Source organism: Mugil cephalus, chromosome 5 (assembly GCF_022458985.1).
Source record: "Mugil cephalus isolate CIBA_MC_2020 chromosome 5, CIBA_Mcephalus_1.1, whole genome shotgun sequence".
Taxonomy (NCBI): domain Eukaryota; kingdom Metazoa; phylum Chordata; class Actinopteri; order Mugiliformes; family Mugilidae; genus Mugil; species Mugil cephalus.
In genome coordinates, this window is record NC_061774.1 from 344,527 (window position 1) to 361,378 (window position 16,852).

The following is a 16,852-nucleotide window of genomic DNA, read 5'->3' on the forward strand; positions in this document are numbered from 1 at the left end:
GTTTGCAATTGTGTATAATTTATTAAAGATTGATGCCTGAATGATGATATATCGACCTTCTGTGTCCGTTATCAATTTGTTTAAGGTAAATACGAGTCTCTTATGGACCACAATCGAGACTCCTCTTTGTTTACTATTGAAACGGGAAGAGAAAACCTGGTTAAAATTTGGTTCTGTAAGAGATTTTTCTTCTGAATCTTGTAGGTGAGTTTCTTGAATGAGTAAGATATCGGCTTGTAATTTGGAGATATAATCCATAATTAAAAATTTTTTTGCCTGCAAGCGAATGCCATGCACATTCCAAGAGACGACAGTTAACTGAGACATGGAGATTGAAAGCATTCAGTCCTTCTTTGTATGTTGTGTTGGTAGAGGATTTTGTATGTCTTTACGGGGTCATCTGCTGCTGTCAGCATAAAAGGATTTACAGACAATGGAGAGAAATCAGGAGGTGAGTGTTGGAATAATCGATTATACCTGGTACAAACAATGTCATACAAACATATCAACAATAGCATCAGTTCCTGGAAAATGGATAGTTAACTTAATAACATGAGCACCACGAGAAAGGAAATTATTGTGTTGAAGATATATGGAGGGGTGAAGGGGTGAGTGGAGGTAAGTGTGGGGGGCAGGGAGACATGGGCACAGGGAGAAGGAAAAAAGAAGAATAGCAGGGGGGGATGTATGAGGTGAGTGAAAAGGTAAGAGGAGTGACATACATTAACGTTTTGTGAGGTTTTTCTTTGATGTTTTTTCTATATTTTCTTCTTCTAAATATTTATATATACAAATGTACACCTTTATTATATACATACAAATAACAAATATACATGGCTTATTTTTCTTAATACTTATCCTTCTGTAGAGCCAGAGAGTGATGTTTGCATCCCGGAACAGCTGACCGTCAATGTAAAGTTTGTCCACTGTAAGTGCGGCCCTCTTTCCTCTGTGCCGATGATCCTTGGAGATCGGTTACAGCACTTTATGCCTCTCGTAGATTTCTTTCGGGAATTGGTCGTTAATTCTGAAAGAGGTGCCCTTGAGTTTGCATCCTTTGCTCTTCACGAGTACCTTCTGTTGAAAATGTTCAAATTTTGCAATGATGAGATGTGGACGGTTTCCTCCTCGGGCTCCGAGCCAGTGGACGCAGTGAAAGGAGATGTTATTCACCGTCTCCGTTGACAGTTTGAGAGCGGTGGTCATGAATTTTTTAATCAGAGCCTCTGGATTGTCCCGGGGGCTCTCTGAGATCCCTGAGAAAATTAGGTTGTCCCGCATACTCCTTGATTGTATGTCCAGGACAGTCTCTTTCAGTTGTTTATTTTATTTTTTGAGCTGGTTTACCTCCACTGAAATGGAGGTGACATCAGCTCGCAGCTCGGCGTTATCTCTTTGAAGATTAGCGATCTGATCGTAAGAAAACTCTAAGCTTGTCTTGAGACCCTTGATCTCCTGGTGCATAAGGCTTAGCAGATCTATTTCTTTGCTGCATGCTCCATGACGCACCGCAGGTAGTACTCGTCGATAAAGTTTTCTAGGGCCTCCACTCTGGCGGTATTTCAATGCGAGTGGAGTCCGCAGATCTCTGTTGATGTTATCCTATAAAGTCCTGATTTAATCGGTTTAATCATCCAGCGTTATGTCGCCATGTAACAATTCAAAACCTCACCCGTCTCGTGAGATCACAGCATCTCGCGATCTTATCTTTCTTTCCTTTTTTAAATTCCCTCAGCAGGCCCTCCACATTGGCCCTGTCATGACTGGCCCCTGGCACACTGGTTCCTGGAAGACTGGCCCCTGGCACACTGGTTCCTGGATGACTGGGCCCTGACAGACTGGCACCTGGCACACTGGTTCCTGGATGACTGGGCCCTGACTGGCTGGCACCTGGAACACTGTCCCTGTTAAAGTGGCCGCTTGAACGTCGGCCCTGGACTGCCTGGCCCCTAGCTGTCTGCTCACCTCTGCTTCATTGTCACCTGGTACATCCCTCTCACTCGCTTCTAACTGCATCTCAAATTCTCCCTTCCCAGCATCTGGTCTAAACTTCTGTGTGCCTCTTTTTGTTTCCATGAACTGGTTGTCCTCAAAGTGTAACTACTGGGCGGTAATGATGTCATAAGCCATAAGTTCAGTTTCCCCCGCATATTTCACATTTTCTTTTTCACAATACTTGTACTGTTCTTTACATTCAGGTGTACAATGCCCTTTGAAATTTTAGTAAATGTATCCTAAAACCTCTGTGGCCATTACTTACTTCACAAAGTTTTCTTATTGCTGCATCCAAAGGCTGCACAGCCAACCATGGTAAAACCACTGATCTACAAAATGATGTAACCATAGCTGTCTTCAACTTTGACAGTATTAAAGATCACAGGCTTCTCTCTAAGCACTAATGATCAAGCAGGGGGATGATGGGGGGTCATTTGTCTATCTGTTTATGTAGGAGTCTATCTCCACCCACTGATATGATGCCGGGAATGTATTACATCAAGTACAGATTAAGCGCTACCTGCTGTCTTATCCAACCATTCTTCCTGACCCTGTTTACTTTTTTACAGGATACAGATAAAAAACATCAGAAGGGCGCTGCTATAAAAGGTCTTGTTTGCTTGTGTATTGGTTTGAAGTTTTCATTGAGGACCCTCAAACAAAGCAAGATCTTGTGACCCTGCCTTCACCTTTACAATCTCTGTCCATTTATGCCACCAGCTTTTAGCCTCATCCCGAGACATATGCAGGAGCCCTTTCCCGGGCAGTCTTGAGTGAGGTGGCTGTGAGGACATTCTTTCCCCTTTTCCAGAGCCCTCTGTGTGTGGTTATGGTTCTTTTTCTAACTTCGCTCGGTGTTTCACTATGGGAATCGCCTTGGGCGTGACCAACTACGGAAGCTCCAATGGCACAACGTCTGTCTTTGACAGACAGGTTGACCTGTGATACAGGCCCCGCCCCCTTGTACTATCACTGTCAACCAACCCCTCCTTACTCATTCTGGCTTTCTTCCCGTGAGAAACTACAACAAGCTCCCTCAGTGCGTCCAGGCTAGCTTGGATTTCTGTTTAACAGTTCTCAGGCATCCCGTCAAGGAGAACGTCGCCGAACGCAGGTTTCTGGCTTTGTTTGGACTGTGCTGAGTAAGTCTTTTTGGAAGTAGTTACGCAGCGGTTACAGGGCAGTGTCCGCACAAAAGTGAGCTGTCACTCGGTTACTCGGTGTTACAACTTGGTAGCTGGTGTCTGTGTAACTTGGGCTAACGTCTCAAGATGAGCTCATTTGGTCTTGGTTGGGTTAGCATTAGCTTGTTAGCTTAACATAATCGGGTTAAGCTATCGCGTTGAGGCGGTTTAACTCGGTCAAGTCTAGCTAGTGTGGTATAAGCCCCGTGCTAGCGACAGTGACAGACAGGCTAACGTGTTGTGACAAGCCTTTTGTACAGCATCTTCTCTCCACCTCAGTATGTCGTCGAGCGCTACCTCGACCAAAGGGCCGGTGCCGAAGGCAAAAGAGGCTGCATCCCGCCCGTGCCCCGCTGCTTGCGGTGCATCAATTTCGGGCAGGGACCCTCACCCTATGTGCATTGCCTGCATGGGCTGTAAACACGCCCAGGCATCACTAGCTGACCTGCAAGGGTGTTCTCACTGTGCTTCGATGCCGGAGAAAATTTTGGAGAGGAGATTGAGAGTAGCGGTAGCCAACAGTCAGGATCCCTGTCTGTTTGCTGTCTCTACCAGAGACTCCGACGAACATCAGCCGCAAGCCACTACGAGCTGGGCAGACATGATGGAGGCGGAGTCCCCGGTTATGCCCCCATTGTTCGAAGGGATCAATGAGGGCGTAGCTGGAGATGAGGACGCAGAGTGGGACACTAACTCTGACCTCCTCGATTTGGACGACATGGAGGAAGAGGAGGATGACTCCAGATTCCCGGCTCAGACGTCCAGGCCACCAAGTGGAGCCGATATGGTTCCCCCAGTGGATAGCGACTTGTATGAAGTCTGCAAACAGGCTGCGGCTAAGCTGGCTATCCCATGGCCGGCTGCCCAAGGCCCTGAAGGGACTGAGCGGGACCTGTATGATGGTAAGAGGCTTCCAGTAGCTCCTTCTGTAGCTAAACAGCTTTTACCAGCAGTCCCTGCATGCATGAAGGAAATGAGACGGTATTGGTCTGCTCTGTTTAAGAGCAAGCTTCCTACCAAGGGCTGCTCTAAGCTAGAGATTGAGGGTATGGGTGAGCTGGGGTTGACCGAACCCCCAGCGGTGGAACCTTCAGTGGCTTATCATCTCCACCCTAACCGCCGATCCATTTCAGTTTTTTCTTGCATTTCTCTGCCCAATAAAATAGACCACGTCACTGCGGCTATTTATCAGAGAATGTATAAATATGCTGCGCAGTCAGTGTGTTCGCTCAATGCAGTCACACTGTTGTCTGCCTATCAGGGTGAGATCCTGGAGGAGATGGGGCGGCAGCTGGATTCAGGGACACCTAACCCAGCCCTGTGGGATGAAATATTCGTTGTGAACGATTTAATCTTGCGCTCATCCAGAGGAGCAGTCCAGGGCTGTGGTCGTGTGATGGGTCTTGCAGTCTCAGGTGAGAGAGCGTTATGGCTGAACCTGTCAGGCTTAGGTGACTCTCAGAAGGCTGAGGTCATGGATGCACCCTTTGACTCCACCAAGGGTCTCTTTGGCCCGGCTTTGGAAAAGATGAAAGAGACAAGCACCCGTAGGAAGCAGGAGGGAGAAGCCTTTGACCTCTGCTTACCTCGAAAACCCACTCCTCACCCATCCCAGACATCCAGACCTGGCTTTGCAGCGAGAGCTGCAGCAGTAAGAGGAAAACCAGGTGGTGTCAGGTCACAGAGACACACAGTGGGACAAGACCCCAAACAACAGGCCAAGGCTGAGAATCCAAGGCCGTCGGGTAAACATTCCTTTGCAGCAGTGGCTGGCAGGAAAGGTTCGTCTCACCCCGGAGAGGGGAAGAAGAAGCGGCCATCCTAACGTGGTCTTCTCCCTCACCTTCTCCTCCCTTAAAAAGAAGAAAAACAGTAAGGGAGGAGATCAGCCCCATTGTTCAGTGTTTAGAGGCTCCTATGGTTCACAGTTTTCCAGGAGTCCTCTGTCAGTCTCCCTCCCCACACGTTCAAGGAAAGCAGACTCAGGGGCAGGTTTCACAGTGTCACCAAGCACAAGTGTTCCACAGTTCACTGTCAGTGTCACCAAACACGTCAAAGTGCCACCAAGCCCAGAGTTCTGTTTTGGGGAAGACGGAAATAAAAATTGCATTTCTGCAGCCAGGCAGTGTGCCGAGGGCAGAATGCTCCCCCCCACACCAAAAAATTCAAATAAGGAGAAAACACAATCTCGAGCTGTCCCCAGACGCGACCAGCTCTCATCGAACCGAGGGGGTGACATCACATTTGTGCGACACAATGAGTCCACTCGGTTCCCTCTCGGTTCGAAGCGAAAGGTGGCGCGCATGCACAGTTCATCCCTGGGTATTAAAGACAATTTCTCAGGGATACAGACTGCAGTTTGCTGTAAAACCACCGAAATTCAACGGTGTGTTAACTTCAGTGGCCAACGGAGACTCAGCATGGGTCCTGGAGGACGAGATTGCAACTTTGTTAAACAAACAAGCAATCAGAAAGGTTCCGAACGAGGAAGCGCAACAGGGTTTTTACCCATATTAGACCTGCGTGTATTAAACAAGCACTTGCGAGAGTACACGTTCAGAATGTTAACACACAAAGTGCTCTGTCGCTCGATACGTCCAAATGACTGGTTTGTGACGATCGATCTTTCAGATGCATATTTTCACATTGCCATTTATCCCGCACACAGAAAGTTTCTCAGGTTTGCGTATCAAGACATAACCTACGAGTTTCAGAAAATCCCATTTAGTCTATCACTAGCTCCAAGGGTATTCAGCAAGTGTGTGGAGGCAGCGCTGTCCCCATAGAGAAAAAGCGGCATCAGAATATTCTCATATATAAACGACTATCTAATATAGCGATCATAGATTCCAATACAGTGTTAAGTCATCTGAGGGATCTTGGATTCAATATAAATTGGACAAAGAGTTGTCTGGAGCCGGCTCAATGCACGGAGTATTTAGGACTCAGAATAAACTCCCTCTCTTATCGAGTTACGCTATCGGCAGAGAGAATAGTGTCCTTCACGCGGTGTCTCGCACTTTTTCAACAAGGAAAAGTCGTGTCTTTCAGGCTGTGCCTTCGCCTTCTGGGCCTTATGGCATCAGTCATATCTGTGGTGCAATTAGGGCTTTTCGTGATGAGAGATTTTCAGCGTTGGGTCACATCCCTCCGCTTATGTCCGCGCCGTCATCTTTCCCGCAAGGTGAAAGTGACGCCGTCGTGCATCACGGCTCTCCGTCAGTGGAGAGATCCATCCTGTCCAGAGGAAACCCACTGTACGGGGAATGGAGACTTCATCCACAAGTGGTGGAGCAGATATGGCAAAAATTTGGCTAGGCTGCCGTAAATCTCTTCGCCTCGCAAGAAAACAGTCAGTGTCCTCTGTTCTTCTCCCTGTCAGATCCGAGTGCCCCACTGGGGATAGATACTCTGGCCCATCCGTGGCCAAACGTCCAGCTTTATGCTTTCCCACCCCTCAGCTTGATCTCCCCAACTCTAACCAGAGTGAGAGAGCAGAGTTTATCACTGATTTTGATAGCTCCTCGTTGGCCATCCAAACACTGGGTGGCAGAGATAATTCAACTTCTGGTGGACGACCCCTGGCCTCTACCCATTCGCAGGGATCTTCTATCCCAAGCACGAAATCTACCACCCACACCCAGAACACATGGCTCTATGGGCCTGGCCTGTGAAAGGTGGAATTTGAATGCTGCCCCCAGAGGTCATCGAGACCATTCAGAACGCCAGAGCCTCTCCTACCAGCTCTCTTTACAGTAGTACGTGGCGGATTTTGAAGAGTGGTGCAGTAATAGACACAATGTTCCTTTTCAATGTTCATTGGTGGATGTATTGTGTTTCCTGCAGGAGTTGGTGTATAAAGGGAAAGCCTTTTCCACAATTAAGGTCTACTTAGCAGCAATTTCAGCTTGCCATGTGGGCTTTGGTGACAAGCCGGTTGGCCAGCACCCTCTTGTTTGTCGTTTCATGAGAGGTGCTCGCCGTAAGCTCCCAGTTTCCAGGCCCCTGGTCCCAATGTGTGATTTATTATTGGTGTTGCATGCTCTTTCGTACCACCCATTTGAGCCTCTTGAGGCAGTAGGGATGAAATTTCTCTCAATTAAGACAGCATTACTTTTGGCATTAACCACAGCCAAGCGGGTGGGTGACCTACAGGCTCTGTCTATCCATCCTTCATGTTTGCAACTAGCCCCTGAACTCACTAAGGTGTGCCTGCAACCTAATCCAGCATATGTGCCCAAGGTGTTGGAATCATCATACAGATGTCCCATCGTGGAGCTCTTGGCTTTTCACCCTCCTCCATTCTCCTCAGAGGATGACAAGTGGCTTAACAGATTGTGCCCAGTGCGGGCGCTGGGGATGTACATGGAGAGGACGGCTGAATTCAGAAGGACTGATCAGTTGTTTGTTTCCTGGGCTGCTTCTCATAGAGGCAGGCCGTTGTCACGACAAAGATTGTCGCACTGGATTGTGGAAGCCATATCTGTGGCTTATAGGTGTAAGGGTCTTCACCCTCCTCTGGGAGTGAGAGCCCATTCCACAAGGGGCATGGCTTCATCGTGGGCCTTATGGAGAGGAGTGTCAGTTCAGGACATTTGTACAGTGGCGAGTTGGGCCACACCGCTCACTTTCGTGCGCTTTTACAGGCTGGATGTTGCTCAGGCATCGCTGTCTCATGCAGTCTTGGAGGCAGGAGCTTCCAGCCCTGTCTAATAGTTTCATTGCAAGTTGGTTTAGTTCTCATTTGTGGGGAGCTGATGCAATACGGGAGTGGGCTATATCTCCCATAGTGAAACACAGAGCGAAGTTAGAAAAAGAACTTTGGGTTACATTACATAATCCCTGGTTCTTTGATAACAGAGTGAGGTGTTTCACCAGCACTTTCCTCCTTGCACAGGCACGGAAAGAAACCGGGCTAGAATGAGTAAGGAGGGGTCGGTTGACAGTGATAGTACAAGGGGGCGGGGCCCGTATCACAGGTCAACCTGTCTGTCAAAGACAGACGTTGTGCCATTGGAGCTTCCGTAGTTGGTCACACCCAAGGCGATTCCCATAGTGAAACACCTCACTCTGTTATCAAAGAACCAGGGATTACGTAATGTAACCCAAAGTTTCATTGCCCCGCTTTGTTTGTCTGTTAATGGTTTTTGTTTGTTAACACACACAAACACTGCTGTTATTGTTCTAGTTTGTTCTTATTATTCTTTTTTATTATTATTTATTAATAATATAATAATATGTTATGTATGGTAATAACAATATATATTATTTAATATATTTCTTATAGAAAAATAATATTATTCCTATAGAATAATAATACACACACGCAACTGTTCTTGTTTCAATAATTTTTTAATAAAAATCTTCTTTAACAACTTTTGTCCCAGTCATACTTATTCCGGTCCATCAGCTCTAACATAAATATCAAGTGTGAATAGTTGGTTGTAGAGTTAGATTTTGACTGATCATATTCAAGCATAATTAGTGGTTGTTTGATAGATCTGATACATGGCTCCATCTTGAAGTCTCCATGGTTCTGATGCATGTCCTACAAAAAGAACTAAATGTCCTTTAGTCTCCTACATGTCCTTTTAAAATAACTAAACTTTGTAATAAAGATAAAACGTACTTTGGAAAAGCACGTTTCACAAACATTTCACAAAACAGGAAAGTGCTAAGAGTGCAATAATAACTAGAAAATTCCCTTTTGGAAATTTTGAAAGGGCTACGGGGGGCTAATGCCGGGGGTTTCGTCTCTGGCAACATGGGAGTTAGCACAGTTAGCCTACATTTAGCACAATTAGCTTACAGTTACCTACAAAGTTACCTGTGTGGGTGGGGAGGTGTGTGTGTTGGTGTGTGTAGCGAGATTTCCCCCATTTTTGCTGGTCTCACATTTGGGCTCACCGTGAAAAAACGGTAGCTCCTATCAGAAAACCAAGCAGACCATGGGCATCGTAAGACCTTCCTGAAGACTTTGATATGTTTTTTTTGTCCTTGTAGAGTAAATATTTTGGACACACTCACGAGTTAAAGACAAAGGTCCCTTCTCTTCTCAGAAAATCTTTACATTGGAGTGAATGGAGAGCAGACAGGTACTTTACCGCGAACAAAGGCTCGCAGTTTCAATTCTGTATATCTCACTGCTTTGCTGAGCACCTTGTGAGAGACACAACAAGTTTGTCTACAACTGTGGAAAAAAATCATGTGTCTACTGTGTAAATTGTGGCTGTGACAAGCGTGGAAAGGGAACATTTTTAGGCGATTTCACACACGTTCTCTCACTCGAAGTAGTAACATTCTGCACTCTAAAATGATTTTTTTGGAAAAAGATCATGGTAATTGGACAGTGACTGATCAACAATGATAAAACCTATCAAAACGAGAAAATAATACACCAATACACAAGGCCTGTGTCTACATTTTCAACTTTAAATGAAGTCTGTAGGTGAAAGTATGCCTGAGCAGTAGACCATCTTTTTTGCGTGTTTTTTTCCCGTCCGTCCCATTCATTTTCAATGGGAAATTCTTCGAGTTGTAGGATGAGAAAGAGTTATGGACAAAAAAAGGAAGGAATATGAAAAATAAGAAGAAACATGCGGGATAACAATGGGGGCATCAACCAATGATATACGACTGGAGAGGCCAGGGTGTCCTCTATATGGCACATTTCAATTGTCTTAGTTTATTTTTATTATATTTTACAAAAGCTTTTGCTCATAATTACATTTATACAGTACAGTTGAATTTGTTGATATTTTAATACGTCTAGTGATTTTATTTGTTGTTGCACCTTATTGTTGTTCTAACATATAAATGATCTTTTGCACATTGCTGTTGCAGTTTTTTGAAACCAAAAGCAGTAAACTAAAAATTATGTGTATATGTTTTTAACTGATTGGTAGTAGTTTTGGCTGTGCTCACCGTCGAGTTGCAACAAAAATACACTTCATTACACCTAAAACAACAACATGATTTTAGCAGAGAAGACATGTCAGACTGAAGATAGGATAATCAGACCTGCAATGAGTTTATAGTTGGTGTGTACATGATCAGCAGTCAATATTATTGCCAGAAATAGAAGGCAACAAAGTCTGCTTTTGCATAAGGCCCCCTGTAGGATTGAGCTGGCTCTGAATGCATCTCGTATTTCACACAAAAGTGTATGTCTTCCGTCAAACTTGTATCATGCAGTCCAGAGACCACAAAACAAATTGGAGATGCCGGGGATTGAACCCGGGGCCTCATACATGCAAAGCATGCGCTCTACCACTGAGCTACATCCCCAACATTCACCGTCTCTCCTTCTGCGGAGTTATCTTCACGTGAATGGGAGAATGCGTACAGATATGTATTGGTCGACTGAATTAATTTACCAGCTATGACCAGAGGAAAATGTTTGGTTGGCTTGGTTTGTTTGAAAATCGGACAACGCAGAGAATGTAACTTGGGTAAGAGTCTCTCCCTCGTAAAATAGGCGATACTTCATTTGCAAACTAACCAGATGTTTCATTTACTGACTATTTTATATTGTACAAGTTAAGCATTGTAAAGCGTTGGCTGTTGGATTTTACAACTGTAACACATAGACTGTACAGTCTATGGTACTGCAAGCCATGAGGTGTCGCTGTTAACGCGTATGAATAAAGCACTTGGTGCTCGGTTCTCCGCAGAGTTTTACAGCGTTTTTACAAGAACCCTCACGTTACATTGTATACTTTCGGTTCCCACGGGTGGAAAAATACGTTACGACACACGTGTTTTTATGACGGCTGCAGGGTACAGTCACAGGTTTGACCCGCCAATGGCCCTGATTTGCCTACGTTTACGTGTCGCGTTTAACGCTCACCCCACCTGTTGCCAACAGACAAGAGATGAAATGAGGTTTTACTCCTTTAAATTTGGGTGTATGCTGGCTTTGGTGTGTTCTGTATTGGTCATTTGGATCAAATTGATTCCCAGTAACGGAGGTAAGTGTACCTTTTTTTTTTTTTTTTTACAAAGGCTTCCTGGTCTATGTTAACCGTAATTGACTGACTGCCTACTGACTCGAAAATAACCTTATCCAATGTGAAAGAATTAAATACTGTTGCTAAATTTCCAAACGGTAAACCTATATCCTACCAAGGTTTGTTAAAGATACAGGCCATGATTTACATATAGAACAGCTGGAAAATTCCACCTGTTAAAACCAACTAATCCAACTAAACAAAGCAACTACTGAATAAATGTAACAGCTATTAATCTAGGGATTGTGAGGCCAAGCTAGAATTCTGACCCGTACCTAACTTAGTCTGCTTTTCTGGTTCCTCCATCTCCATTGTTGGTTTTGCAGCGTGGAACAGGTATTTCAGGTTCTGGGCTTAGGCTACTGGAATACTGCATGTCTGATAACCCACACAGCATAACTCACCTACATTCATGCTTGCTTTCCCGTAGGTAGTTGTACTTTTCTATCTCAATCAACGAGATCACTCCCTCTGCACTCTGATGTGATGGTGGTTTAGATATCATTGGAAACAGATTCAAACATTGAATTATGTGTTCATAACACATAATTCCATTCCCACATACCATACCCATTCGCTCACAGTGTCTTGCTCAAGGACACTTCAGCATATGGCACACTCGGGGGCTCGAACCACTAACCCTTCGGTTCATGGGCAACCCACTCTTCCTACTGTGCCAAAGCCGCCCTTAATGGACGTACATGAAGTACAAACACTGAAAACCATGCTTATAGAGAAGGACAGAAAGCTAATTGTATTGGGTGGGGTGGATGAACTGGAACAACATATATAAGAAGTAGTATTAACAGGTCTGGAAACTTGACACAGCACGTATGCTCAAGCTACAGCAAACCTGGAGACAACAGAAGATGTCCCGCAAGAAAAACTGTTGACCTTGGAGCAACAAGTAGTGGACTTTCTGCACAATAAGAACATAAACAGTCAAAGTGATGCTGAATCAAAAGATTCATCAGTAGAAAGCAGAGGAATTATGTTAGTGCAAGCAAAGAAACTGAAAGGCACTAATGTATATTTAAATTAACACAAAACAATGCTGCCTTCTCATGAGAGGCAAGGATGTTAAGAAAAAAAAATCCCAGCAACATGGACCCAAAATGGCACTGTATGAATTACAGAACAAGAAGGGTCACAGGCTAAGATGATAAGAGACCTCACAGAGGTAGATACAGTTAAAAGAGAATAATGAGGCAGGGCTGATGGAATTAAAATGTTTTGTGTATGGTAATTGAAGAATGGATACAGAAGAGATACATATACTGGAACATGGATACATACATAAATACTTAGACACAGGTTCAGAGAGTAAAATATATGATGGAGATAAAGGTACAAACAAAAACGTATTAACACATATTAACAACAAATGTAAGTATTACATTGAGGAACAATATAATGATAAAATAATGATGAATGGAACACTGTTTATCGTCCATTTCAACAGTAGAAGTACAAATTGTAATTTATCAAAAATAAAAGATTACTTAAAACCGTTCAGATATTTCAATCAGCGAAGTTGTCTTTAAAGTTTGAAGTTTGTTACAACTGTCTGGCTACATATAGGGACAGTTTAATCACTTGAGAAAAGTGAATTACCTAAAAAATGCCACATGTTTTCCCTGCTTCTGCTTAATGTACCTGTTCTGTTACAATTTAATACTGTTGTACTCTTCCGCCATCAGCATAATGGTCAGCATCAGTTACAGGGTATTGGTGAAAAGAGGAGATCATGTGTTTGCACAAAGAAAAGAGAGAAACCCACACTGAAAACAAGAACTCTCAAAAACTTTGTATGGAAGGGTAGGCAGGGATGTGATACAAGTTATTCTGTACAAGTGATGCTAACAACCCAAGTGCACTTAAGCAGCAGGTATATCACATTTGTCTGTGCTGTAGAAAACAAGTTGTCAGTTGAACTGCAAGAGATGAAAGCATTGAAGAGTGATATTTTTTTTTTTCATATATATTTTTTATTGGATTATCAAAATACAACACATTTCCTTTAGTGAGGATACATTTCACCCATTTTTCCCCCTTTCAGAACCCCCCCCCACACACACACACACACAAATAAGAGAGTTACATTCACAAACCATGAGCAAAATGCAATGAGTAATGCTGACAATGAGCAAACACGACTCTCTCCTCCTCAAAGAGAAACAGGAGGGGTGAACAATTACCAAACCAACAAACAACAACAACAACAAAAAAAATAATAATAATTAAAAAAAAAAATAATAATAATAACAATGATATAAATAACAAAAAGGGACATTTAGAGGAGGGATCCAAAATGCTTGGAAAACAAATTTAAAAATTTAACTATCACAATTTGTACACGTTGTGCTTAAAGTTCAACCATCAACTCATCAAAACAACCCCTGGCCCCTCTCAAAAAAAAGAGTTACATCAGTGTATCTCAGTCAGAACCATCCACTTTAATCATCTAAGGAGGGAATTGAATCAATTAAGGAGAGAAAGGGATTCCAAGTTTTATAAAATTTATCGGCACACCCCCTAATACTGTATTTGATTTTTTCTAAGTGTAGGAATGACATTAGATCCTTCAGCCAAGAGTTAGGAGAGGGGGGATTCTTATCCTTCCACTGGAGTAAAATATGTCTGCGTGCAACCAGAGATGTGAAAGCAATAACATTATTTTCCCTGTTGGTGAAGTGTGTGAATTCTTCAGGCACACCAAAGATAGAGGTTAACGGACTCCTGAGCACTGGTTTGTTTAGAGCTTTTGAAAGAGTATTGTAGAAAGAGGACCAGAATGAGTTTAACTTCGGACAGGAGAAAAACATGTGCGTGTGACTGGCTGGGACCAAAGAACATCTATCACATGAATCACTTGTATTAAAAAGTTTTTTAAGTTTAGCTTTGGAATAATGTATCCTGTGTAGGACCTTAAACTGAATTAATGTCAGACCGGCACAAGATGAGGTGGAGTTAACCCTGTCAAGGGCCCTCACCCACCATTCGTCTGACATGGAACAACCTAGCTCCCTTTCCCATGAATGTCTAGTCGCCAGTGGGGATGATAGTGATGACATGATCAATTTCACCACAACTGAGATAAATCCACGAGCCGTGGGGAGAGAAAGAATTACATCAAAGAGGGTGCAAGGTGGTTTATGGGGGAAATTGGGAAAATTACCATGAACAAAATCTCTGGCTTGAAAATATCTAAATAGATGAGCTTGTGGAAGGGTAAACTTAGTTCGGAGGTTATCAAAGGAGATAAAAATGTCCTTGTCATAAAGTTGATCAAAATTCACCAGCCCTTTGTCTTTCCACAGAGAGAAAGTTGAATCAAGTGCTGCGGGTGGAAATAAATAGTTTTCCCAGAAGGGCATTAGTGGGGAAAGAGAGGTGATTTTGAAGTGCCGTTTAAACTGCTTCAGGATTTTCATAGTAGACAGTACAATCGGGTTGGAAGTGACTTTAGTAGGGTATGCATTTAGAGGGGAACATATTAAAGCTGGTAAAGAGACAGGGTTGCATGAGTAAGCTTCCATCTGACACCAGTCTGTATTGGGGAAATTGTACCAGGTATAGACTTTTTGAATATTGGCTGCCCAATAGTATGCCCTGAAATCCGGCAGAGCGAGGCCTCCCTCCTCCTTGGATCTTTGCAAAACTGAGTACCTTGCCCTTGGAGTCTTTCCCGCCCAGATGAAATGTGAAACAATTTTATCCAATTCGTTGAAAAACGCTTTGGGCAAGTAAATAGGTAAACACTGAAAAAGAAATAGAAATTTTGGTAGAACATTCATTTTGATAGAGTTGATTCTACCTAGAAGCGACAATGGGAGGTTATTCCAGCGTAATAAATCCAATTTCACCTTTCTGACCAGTTCCACAATGTTATTTTTATGTAATAAAGGGAGACTATTCAAGATATTAATGCCTAAATATTGAAATCTAGAAAAGGCTAAGCGAAACGGTAGTGTTTCAGCTGGAATCTGTCTTCCCTTAAGAGGGAAGCATTCACTTTTTGTAATGTTCAATTTATAACCAGAAAAGGAGCCAAAAGTATGTAAAATGTCCAGAATTCTGTCCATGCAGACAGTGGGATTTGAGACATAGAGTAAAAGGTCATCGGCATAAAGTGATACTCTGTGCTCAGTCCCGTTCCTATATACACCGGTAAAGAGCGGTGAGCTCCTAAGGGCAATACAAAGCGGTTCAATCGCAAAGGCGAACAACAATGGTGATAGCGGACAACCTTGGCGGCAGCCACGTGTTAAAGGAAAGAAGTTGGACTGTGTTGAATTAGTTCTTACACTGGCAATTGGGGCATTGTATAGCAATTTAATCCACAAGATAAAATTTTGGCCAAAACCGAACCTATTTAAAACTGAAAATAAATAATTCCACTCGACTCTGTCAAAAGCTTTTTCCACATCCATAGAGATTACCATTTCAGGGTCTTGTGTTTCAGGTTTGGACAGTATTATGTTGAGCAGACGGCGTACATTTGAGGATAGTTGCCTGCCCCTTATAAAACCAGTTTGGTCTTTTGAGATGACATCTGGTAGACAGGGGTCGAGGCGGCCGGCGAGGGTCTTAGCCAATAGCTTAACGTCACTATTGAGTAAACTAACAGGTCGCCAGCTGCTGCAATCTTTGAGGTCTTTATTTTTCTTGGGGATGAGTGATATTGATGCCTGAGTTAAAGTCAAAGGAAGGGTGCCAAGTTCAAAGGAGTCATTAAACATGTCCAATAATAAGGGAGCAAGTTGGTCAGAAAATTTCTTGTAAAATTCGTAAGGAAAGCCGTCTGGGCCTGGTGCCTTGCCGCTTTGCATTAATTTAAGATTGGCTTTCACCTCCTCCAAGCTGAGAGGGGCTTCTAGAGTGTTTTTGGAATTAATATCAACTGAGGGGAAGACTATATTATCTAAGAATCGGTTCATTGAGGTAGTGTCTGATGGGGCTTCTGATTTATATAAATCAGAGTAATATGAAGCAAAAGTATCGTTTATCTCGGTTGGGTCTGTAACTAAAGTCTGGGGGTTCTTATGAATTTGAGCAATGAATTGGGAAGAGGATTGCTGTTTTAGTTGCCTTGCTAGTAACCGGCTAGCCTTGTTTCCATATTCATAACAAGTGCCCTTTGTACGCCTTAAAAGGAACTCTGCCTTGTTTGTGGAAATAAGGTCAAATTTGGTCTGTAATTTGAGTCTCTCCAACTGGAGAGTAGGATTGGCTGAGGTGGAGTGTTGTCTATCAATTTGAAGAATTGCTTCCATCAGTTCAAGTTGCCTTTGCTTTTCACCCTTTCGAATCCTGGCGCTATATGAGATAATCTCTCCTCGAATTACTGCTTTGAGGGTTTCCCACAGAAGAGAGGGTGAAGTAGAGTCAGATTTATTGTTTTCGAGAAAACGTGAAATCTTGTCAGATATAAATTCACAGAATTTGTTGGACGATAAAAGCCCAGTGTTTAATCTCCAGGTTGAATGGCATTTGGTTTTAGGGCTAGTTCCAAGTCTAATAGAAGGGGGGCATGGTCTGAAATAACTATCGATGAGTATTCACATTGTTTCACTGAGGGTAGTAAAATCTTATCAAGAAAAAAGTAATCTATTCGAGAGTATGTTTGATGAACTTGAGAATAAAATGAAAACTCCTTTGTTG

The 16,852-nt window shown here is 43.3% G+C and overlaps 1 protein-coding gene and 1 non-coding gene across 3 annotated transcripts in view; one reads left to right on the plus strand and one right to left on the minus strand.

Annotated features, from left to right (window-relative positions):
- Positions 1-10,394: 10,394 nt before the first annotated feature.
- Positions 10,395-10,466, minus strand: trnaa-ugc. The gene has a single exon. It is a non-coding gene; the product is annotated as a tRNA-Ala (tRNA).
- Positions 10,467-10,859: 393 nt separating this feature from the next.
- LOC125007926 (alpha-1,3-mannosyl-glycoprotein 4-beta-N-acetylglucosaminyltransferase B-like) overlaps positions 10,860-16,852 on the plus strand; it is a 63,137-nt gene continuing 57,144 nt past the window's right edge. The window contains exon 1 of one of the 2 annotated variants that reach the window (XM_047584869.1): positions 10,860-11,149. In XM_047584869.1, coding sequence (XP_047440825.1) covers positions 10,945-11,149 — 205 coding nt within the window. In that variant the 5' untranslated portion in view covers positions 10,860-10,944. The remainder of the gene's footprint in view (positions 11,150-16,852) is intronic. The other variant, XM_047584868.1, reaches the window with a different exon arrangement.